The sequence below is a fragment of the Theobroma umbraticum genome, unplaced genomic scaffold (genome assembly GCF_002168275.2).
Source record: "Theobroma umbraticum cultivar Fairchild unplaced genomic scaffold, ASM216827v3 scaffold_67.0, whole genome shotgun sequence".
Classification (NCBI taxonomy): domain Eukaryota; kingdom Viridiplantae; phylum Streptophyta; class Magnoliopsida; order Malvales; family Malvaceae; genus Theobroma; species Theobroma umbraticum.
The window spans coordinates 7542355-7552120 of record NW_018397262.1 but is presented as its reverse complement, the minus strand read 5'-3'; the positions used below and the strand labels follow the sequence as shown (position 1 = coordinate 7552120).

Below are 9766 nucleotides of genomic sequence, written 5' to 3'. Positions count from 1 at the left end.
GCAATATATGTGTAGAATAGTTAGAGAATTGAGCAAATAGGAAGTACACTCGCACAAAATGGATCTGTTCTCCCTTTATTGTGGTTCATGAATCATGAATATTTTTTTTTTGTGCAAAAAGAATATAAGAAAGTTGAGAATTAGATTAAGATATCTGTCTAGGTTGATTTTTCTTTGGCAGCTGGCTTTTGTTCATGCTAGCCCATGACAGATCTGTCATTTATAAGGCTGGCACATCATGCAACTAGGGCTGTTGTGTTAGATGTTAACATGTGTTTGACTAAGCTAATCGAATACGAGTGAATTTTGCTATCGATGTCTTCAAACACTTGTTAAGGTGCTATATATAAGTATTTTATGATACCTGATATAGTACTCGAGGGATAATAATTTTAATGATTTTTGATACTTTTCATGAAAATAATGCTTTTAATAGCATATTTAGTTAAAAAAAAACCCATAAAAAAGATTCAAGATTTGTATTGATTAAGCTAGGTGGAAGCTCTTTCAATGTGTGATGTTAGCAAAACAAAAAGTGGGATGGTGACATTGTTAAAAGATGAACACCCCCATGTTATCTATTGAAAAATCAAATGGCACAAAATGGTCCCAATGGAATCATAATATGTCTAAATCAATGCTACTATAAAGCTAAGGGCATGCCCTCTTCTTTGGTCCATTTTGTACATCAAACCTATTTATAGATAAGACACTACACCAAGCCAATTAAATTTGTTACTATTAATTCAGAAACTTTACAAAATGTCAAACAAAAATATTCTGAACCTTAAGAAACGACCACAACATATCAATTAAAGTTAAATTAATTTCCTAGGATCCAAGAACTTTAGATCATTGATGTTAAATTGGAGTTATATGCTTTTGAATTTCATTCTCTCTCTTTGTTTTTTTTTAATTTTCATAAAATGAAATTCTTTGTTTTTCATAGTCGGCAGACATGTCTATTAATCAGAAATTAATTTTATTATTTTGTTATTAATTTTAAAATGATTTTGACCTTATCTGTGATTAGTTACAAATTAAGGATCAAAAGCTACTAATTAATCAAAGTTATCTCTTTATATTTATTTTTAGTTGGATTAAAGTTATCTGCTAGTTGCCAATCAATATATAGTAGAAAATTACTTCAAAGAAAGGACAATAAAAGCCACAGAAGAATGACCCTTCGAATAGGCTATGGCTGCCGACACGCCTGGAAACACAAAAAAACTGTGTATATGTACTAATATACCCCGTCTCACCCTTTTTTTTTTTTTTTCCAATTTAAGGACTTATATATAGTATTAGTATGTAGTATTGGTCTAGATCGATCTTAAATCTTATAATAATAGATCAACCTTTATGTTATTGTGTACAAAAATCATTAAATAAAAAGTCAATTCTTTGAGTTTGATTGGAGATTTCAATAATGAAAATTTATCAGATTTTAATCAGAATAAGTCGATTTTTTAACAGATAAATTTGTAAGATTCACACATAAAAAAACCCTTAAATTAACATAAAAATCAGAAAAAAAAATCGATTCTGAATTATACTTCAAAACTTTGGATTCCTTTTGAAGATCCCCTGAGTTGTTGCATTGAATGGGGGGAATTATGTATGTAGGTAAAGACTCCCATACCCTCACATGGTTTTTTCTCCTATCATAAATTTGAGACAAAATGGCCTAAGTTTTACCCAAAAAGGGGGAATCCTTATACCTCATCTCTATCTCTTTGCCTTGATCGAAAGCTTCCTATCTTCCCATTTTTACACCCTTTCCCTGACGCGTTTCCTCAATTGAGCTTTTGTCCCCACTCCTTTTGTTCCCACCTTTGATTAAATTTTATATTTTTTGCCCCCCCTTTTTTTTTTTTTTAAAAAAAGACCCTTTTTGGGTTTTCTTGTCATGATTTTTCTAGATTGTGAATTGTAATTATTAAATATTCTCTGGTATATCTTACCATTTATTGTGTGAGATCGGTTCGATTTACTTTTATATTTTTCAATAAGTACTTTTCTATATATCTTTCATTATTATTCACAAATTTAGTTGAAATCAGATTATGAATTATGTGGAACGATCACGTCCTTGTACCATATTCATGCAATTAAAAGCTTTTATATTTTGCTTTCATTGAAGCTTCTTGATCAATACTTTCTAGTTACAAATTTAGTTGAAATCTGATTATTACTTATGGGAAATGGGTATGTCATTATCTTATATCTTGTATCATATTTATGCAATTAGAAGTTTTTAGAATTTTTTTAAGTGTTCATTTGTCTCGATTTATTTTTTTATGAAAAAAATATTAGAGGCAAGAAATTAGTAGAAAACATTTTTGTCAATTTACCTTTACAACATGGAACCTAAATTTATTATAGCAAATTGAAGGAAAAAAAGAGACTTTTTGTTTTTGCCAAAATTAGATGGGAAGAATAAGTAGATGAGACTACCAAAAGGAAAACCTTATTCATTCATCTTTCAACCAACAAAAACAAAAGGTATAATTTGGACTGATCCAAAGAACAAGAAGAGATTAAGCTACATTGTTTGCTTCAAATATTATAAGAATAATAATAAGAATTAGGCAATTGAAGCTTTGGGTCAACCAAAAGAATCCATTGCTTCACCAAAATACGTTATTTTTAATTTTAATGATAGTCAAATTTAATGTTAATTATTATTTTTTGTTTATGTAATAATTATCGTGATTACGTGACAGTTGATATGATCATATAATAATTAATTTAATTTATTGACAATTTATAACATGAGTCGTGTGATTATGTTATATATTACAGTAAATAAATGTATCATACACTACATATGATAATTATTTAAGTTTATAATTTGAAGGAAAAAAAAAAGGAGATTTAAGGCTTTAACGGGAGATGAGGGATGATCGAGAGTTCACTTTCCTTTTCAAATTAAAAATTATTAAAATTATTATAAATATTAATATTTTTAAATCTTGCTTTTTACTATTTATTTGATTGAAATGAAAGTCTTATCTCACCATTAACGCTCCTCTCTTAGAAAGAGAGCGAAAGGATGGCCAAATCCCATATGGGATATGCTTTTCAAACGCATAGTGGGTTATCTCATTCATGACATCATCCTTACTTCATGATATCCAAATTTGATGAATATCTCTCTATCATCATATAATCAAATAATACTTTTACATAATTAACAAAATCCACTAGCACATTTTCAAAATATATTTATAAAAAAATTATTTATATATAAAAATAATTAAAAAAACCCAAATTTACCATTCTATATAATTATTTATTAACATATCAAATATCTTCATTTCATTAATAAATAATTTTAAAATTATTTATTTTAAAATTTTATTTTTATATATTTATGAGATTTTATTCTGTAATTATACATTAATATTGTATCGAATATAAACCCGTAAAAATAAAATAATATTATGTAGTCAAGTGCTCGGTTATAAATATTATACACTAACATTGTATCAAATATAAACTTATAAAACAATTTTGATGAGTGATGTTGATATGTAGAATACATTATGTAAATGTGAGATTAATAGAAAAAAATATTAATTAAATACAAAAAAGGAAAAATCAGTTTGAAATTAAAGAAAAAATATTGCTGGTAAAAGAGAAGAGTTTCATACAGACAAGACTCCTTGCTCTCTCTTTCTCTTTTATATATTTTTTTTCTTTCTCAAACTTTCCTCCAGCTTACTTCATTTTATTTCCTCTTCCTCTCTCTCTCTCTCTCTCTCTCAAGTTTTCTCTCTTGATTCAGTCTGATCCCGCCTTCTCCGGCATTGGCGACGCCGAACTCTGGCTCCTGCATTTGGTCTTTCCATTTGTATTTTAGAGTGAGTTTTGAATCTTTTATCTTTTTGGAAGATTAAGATCTATATTTTTGAAAGAAAAAAATGGGTTTTTTTTTAATTTTAAAAAGTGTAATTTAGATCTAAATTTTGAATTTTTATATTTTCAGTTAATTGAGAGCGATAATGACGGCGGAGGAGGTGACGGTGGTGCATGTGGCGGAGGAGGAGGTGGCATCGTCTTCATCCAAAGTTGAGATTGTGGTGGAGAAAGATAAGGAGGAGGAGAAGCAGAAGGAAAACGACGATCTTTCCAATGGCGCCAATGGGAGTACTGTTAAGGAAGAAGGTGACGGTGACGGTGACGGTTACGTTTTCGTTAACGGAGACGACGCAGTGCATGGCGACTCAGTGGAGTCGGATCTTGAGAAAAACGGCATTGGCATTGGTGGAGAAGATCAGGGAGTTGAGAATTTGGATATTAAAGGAGAAGTGGAATCTGAATCTGATTTGGTTAAGGATTTGGAAGGAGAGGATGGATCTTGTATTGAAATTGTGGATCAGAACAAGGAATCAACAGAATTGTGCCACGTGGAGGGTCCTGTCGTCGAAGACAAACCGGAGGATCTTATTGAGACTGGTCCTGTTTCTGCTATTGATGTAGAAGATGGTGTTTCGGAAACTTCCAGGGCTAATCAGAATGGAGTCTCTGAATCGCCTGAAATTGTTTCTGATAGTAATGGAGATGGTTCAGCTAATGGTGTTGCTAAACAAACTGTTTCAGAAGCTACTGCTGTTGATTCCAGTGGTAAACAGAGTGATGAGGTTTCTTCTGTCTCTGTCTCTGATAGTAATGGAGGTAGTTTGGCTAATGACAGTGTCGAAGACAGTGTTGTCGATTCCAGGTCAAAAGCAAATGAGGACTCTGAAACGGCTGTAGCTGATGATGGTGATAGTAATGGAGGTAGTTTGGCTAATGATAGTTTCAGAGACAGTGTTGTCGATTCCAGGTCACAAGAGAATGAGGACTCTGAAACGGCTGTACCTGATGATGGTGATAGCAATGGAGATGCTTTAGCTACTGATAGCGCCAAGGACACTGTTTCTGAAGGTGCTGTTGGTTCCGATCATGAACAGAATGGGGTTTCTGAATTGCCTGTATCTGATGACGGGGTTCCTCCGGGCTCTGTCTCTGACAGTAATGGGGATGGTTTACCTAATGATAGTGCCAAAGACACTGTTTCAGAAGCTGTTGTTACTGATTCCGGGGCTGAACAGAATGATGGTGTTCCTCTCTCTGTCTCTGATAGTAATGGGAATTGTTTACCTGCTGATAATGTGGAAGATACTGTTTCAGAAGTTTCCAAGCCTGAACAGAATGATGGTGTTCCTGTCTCTGTCTCTGATCCTAATGGGGATTGTTTACCTGCTGAAAGCGTGGAGGATATTGTTTCAGAAGTTTCCAAGCCTGAACAGAATGAGTCCTCTAACATAGTTGAGGCTGAAGCTGATTGTCATGGTCTTGTCTATAATGGTAATGGAGACAGGACTGAACAAAATGGGTTATCTGAAATGCCTGAAACCGTGCACCCAGACAATGAATCGGTTAAAAGTGAGGAAGATTTAACAGCTAGGGATGAGGTTCCTGTGCAAGGCGGGTTGGACTTGGAAGGTAATTCTGAACAAGGTTTGTCTCCAAAGACTGATGCTGATTTAGAAAAAGATACTGTTAGCGGTTCCATTTCTGATGAACGTGGAGAGGCCTTGCAGGATGATCACACTCAGGGTTGCTATTCAGAGACAGTTGTGATTAACGACTCAGTTGATTCAAGTCAAAACTCACAACAAGGTCAGTCTTCTGAAATCGTAGAAAGCACACCCTCCCCTGTTACAGATGAGAATGTAACTGTTGAAAGGGGTTTTAGTGATACAACAGCTGATTCAAATATTGGCACTGGGGCTTCTGCTGATGTTGTGGAAAGATCACCCTCCACAGTTGCACTTGAAAAAGTAACAGTTGAAAGTGGTGTTGTTGATAATGCGGCTGAAACATTACCATCTTCTACTGTTGATGATGAGAAAGCAGAAACTGAAGTCGTAAAGTCTGTTGATGATGAGAAGGCAGAAACTGAAGTCGTAAAGTCAGATGAGAATAGCAGAGGGGCTTCAGATTCCCATCATGTTGAGGATTCAGAGGTAAAAATCAATGTTGTGAATGGTTCTGTTGATGATGGTACTAAGGTAAGTTGCCTAGCCAATGGTTTGAAATCAGAAACAAAGATCAATTCTGATTCTATTGTCTCTGAAGAGGCTGGGGTTTCAACAAAGCTTGCTGAAGATAGCATTGAGCCCAACAATGTTGGTGATCAAGATGAAAAATTGGCTGTGGCTGATGTTCAAAAGGATAGTAGCTTGGCTGCTTCTCTACGTAATGATGAGAAAGCACCTCCTGCAGTTGAAAATTTCTCTGCTGTGAGTAACAGGGATATTACTGGCAATGATGGCACTGTACATGAATCTGGGTTATCAAATAGTGACACTAATGGTAGTGAACAGAATTGTGCTGTCATAAATGAAGGAACTCAATCTAGTAGTGTTGCAAATGATGGTAAAACATGTAAAGAACAAGAGGGCATTGATGAGGTTGAAAGAAAAAGGCCATTTTACTTCTTGATCAGGGTCCCAAGATATGATGACGAAGATTTAAAAGAAAAAATCAGACTTGCTCAGATTAGAGTTGATGAAAAAACTCAAAGTCGGGATGCAATTCGAATTGAAATGCAAAGCAAGAGGGTAAGGATCTTTATGAAATGCTTTATCATATTGCTAAACAACATCCAGTACTTTGTTTTTTTTTTCTTATGGTTGGTAAATGCTTCAATATATAGGCCACTTGCAAGGAATATGGTGATAATTTTGATGCTGCCATATCCCAAGAGAGAGCAGCAAGAGACTTGCTTAGGTCCAAACGCCAGGAAATAGATTCTATTCAGTCTGTGATTAACATTGATGATATTGATGGCAGGGTAAGTACCTTTTTTACTCCTTTTATGGAATATATTTTTTTCTGAATCTGCTTTTTCATGCTATGATATGATTATTTGTTCTAATTATATCACCTATAAGCAGATACGAAACATGGAACACATGATACAACATGAAACGCTGCCTCTTAAGGAAGAAAAGCAGTTAGTTCGTGAAATCAACCAATTAAAGCAAGTTCGTGACCAGCTCTCTTCTAATAGGGGTAGGCATGATGAAGTTCAGCAGGGTTCGGACCAGAAAGAGGAAACTGAAAAGCGCCTGAAGGTAGTAATTTCAATTTGCCCTTCTTATTCCTGCCTTGACCCTTTATCTTCTTTCTATTACTTCTATTTCCCCACTGAGTAATGCATTCTATGATTATAGATCCACCTTATCGTGTATATTAAAGTTGTGGAGAATTACAGATGAAACTAGGGAGTCTTTCCTTTGCTTAATGTCTTTGATACTAACTAATGCTGGATGATATCCACTTTGTTAGCTGTTGGAACCATTCATCTTTGCTTTGTAGTGTTAATACTGTTTTTATTCTTCTGCATCTACAGTCTTTAAAGAAGGAAGTAGACCAATTAAAAGACAATCTCCTGAAGGCCGAGGCAGTCACTAAGGCTGCTAAGAAAAAATATTATGATGAAACTGAAAAGTACAACAAGTTGCTGTCCCAGTTCAAAGCTGCAGATGACATTCGCCAAGAAGCATATGCACAGTTGCAGGGTTTGAAGAAACAATCATATGAGAAGGTACTTTAATAACCTTTAAGCCTTTTATATCATGTATTTGAAGACGGTTATCATTTTAGCTCACTTCCATGTGCATGCTGATACCTGGTGAGTGGTGACCATGCATGTACACTGAGAGATGCTTTTGATCATACATAGGCAGATATGTCTGCACATTGTGTGTTGAAACTTATTCATATTGTTGAATCACATTGTGAAAATGATGAGATGAAGAAGTTATTGAGAATTAGTTTATGATGCGTGATGCATTATTTGTTTCATCTTTTTAATTCAATATTGTAATTGCTGTAATACTGTTTTTCCATTTCTTTTTTTCTTGCTGTATCTGGTGATTTGGGGAAGTATTATTGATGGAACTCAATTGGTGGTTTTATTTTCTACTGTCAAACTCGTTTAAAGTCGGAGATTACTGCTTCTTATCTTCTAGACTTCTTGCTGAGGTTGATTACCATTCCTCTAGTTCATTTAAAGTCAATTGAGATCGCTGTTCTGATTGTATATTGCTTATGGAAACTACTAAGCTGTTTTTACACAAAGAAAGTAAAATTATCAATAAAATGAGGTTGACCCTACTCTTGCTTGAAATCTGCAGAACAAATATTTTTGGCAGTACAGGGATGATGCAAAGACAGCGAATGATTTGGCTTTGAAAGGGGATAAAGAGGCACTTCAAAATCTGTGTCTTAACCAGGTGAGCCCATAGCATTCGTTATAATTCGTTTTATACTAAATTTGCTATTAGATTTTATCTAAACAGTTAATGGTTCAGGTGGAGAGAGTTATGGACTTCTGGAACAACAATGGTGAATTCCGTAAAGAATATATGAGATGCAATGTCAGGAGCACACTAAGAAGACTGAGGACAATGGATGGCCGTGCACTTGGTCCTGATGAAGAGCCAACTGTAATTCCTCAAGTAGTGCATGAAAGAGTGGCCAAGGATCATACTGTATCCAGATCAACTTTAGAAGAACGAATACAAGAGAAACCAGTGCTTGCAAAAGCTGAAAAGGCAAATGATAAACCTGTGACAAAGGCTGTGGAGCAAAAGAGTCAGACAAGTAAATCAGAGAAATCTGTGAAATCTGTTCATCCAGTAAGTGGCTCAACAACTGCCTCTTCCAGGGATGAAATTGAAGAGGCTAGAGAAGAAAAACCAAAGAGAACAAAGGAGGAAGAGGAATTGGCTAGGAAGGCAGAGGAGTTGAGAAAGGCAGAGGAAGCAGCTAAACTGAGGGAGCAACGTCGGTTGGAGGAGATAGCTAAAGCTAAGGAGGCACAAGAGAGGAAGAGACGAATTGCAGAGAAGGCCCAAGTCAGGGCTGCACTAAGAGCTCAGAAAGAAGCTGAACAGAAAGAGAAGGTGAATTCCTCTGACTATACAATAATATTCTGTTCAGTCAGTTCTTTGTGAAGCGTAATATTTTTTGCTTGTGGCTGTACTGATTCAGCATAAGTATTCTTTATGCAGGAAAGAGAAAAGAGGGCAAGGAAGAAGGAAAGAAGAAAGGTGGCTACAGCTGCAGCAGGGGATGCAAATGCTGCAGATGAAGTCGAACCTGCTCCAGCTCCCGAAACTCCCACTGAAACTCCAAAAGAATCTGAAAACAAAGAGAAACCGGTGATCCTGGCGAAAAGGCCTCAAAAGCCATCACAGTTCACAAAGCAGAGCAAGGCAAAATCTATTCCCCCTCCTCTTCGCAACCGGGGCAAGAGAAGGATGCAGCCATGGATGTGGGTCCTCCTTACCACCTTGGTTATCTTTGCCTTGTTCTTGGTCGGAAACGGTAACTTCTTTTCCAACTTTGGGCTGCAAAGGTTTAACTTCTAGATCTATTAATATTGGCTTAATAAGTAGGGTAATCAACAGAGGCTTGGTGATATTTTCCATAGATAGGCAATTCTTTTGTGCTCTTCTCAGGGTGTTCTTTATTATTATCATTGTTATTATTATTTCTTATTTTTTTCCCCTTACTTTGTATTCAATTACCATAGTGGCCATTCACGGCATTCATTAGATTGGTTTCTGTCAAATGCTAATATGAAAGAACAACTTCCTCTGGTATTGCTTCAAGTTGGTATTGATGATGATCCTCTATATAATAAGTAATGTTGGTTTCCTTATCTCTTCTTCTCCCTCCTTTCCTCTCTCTCTCTCTCTCT

General features: G+C 35.2%; 1 protein-coding gene across 1 annotated transcript; it reads left to right on the top strand.

Annotated features, from left to right (window-relative positions):
* The first annotated feature begins 3662 nt into the window (after positions 1-3662).
* On the top strand, positions 3663-9727 carry LOC110419255 (calponin-like domain protein). Its single transcript, XM_021432236.2, has 8 exons — positions 3663-3866; positions 3992-6614; positions 6710-6847; positions 6951-7130; positions 7409-7603; positions 8196-8294; positions 8373-8966; positions 9075-9727. The coding sequence occupies exons 2-8, from the start codon at positions 4008-4010 to the stop codon at positions 9432-9434; spliced, it is 4173 nt and encodes a 1390-aa protein (XP_021287911.1). The 5' UTR covers positions 3663-3866; positions 3992-4007; the 3' UTR covers positions 9435-9727.
* Positions 9728-9766: the final 39 nt, after the last annotated feature.

Excerpts from the sequence above, each read along its gene's own strand:
- LOC110419255 (XM_021432236.2), top strand. The coding sequence starts at position 4,008 with ATGACGGCGGAGGAGGTGACGGTGGTGCATGTGGCGGAGGAGGAGGTG. Across the intron at positions 6,615-6,709 it reads TTGAAATGCAAAGCAAGAGG|GCCACTTGCAAGGAATATGG; the intron begins GTAAGGATCTTT and ends TTCAATATATAG. Across the intron at positions 8,295-8,372 it reads AAAATCTGTGTCTTAACCAG|GTGGAGAGAGTTATGGACTT; the intron begins GTGAGCCCATAG and ends TTAATGGTTCAG.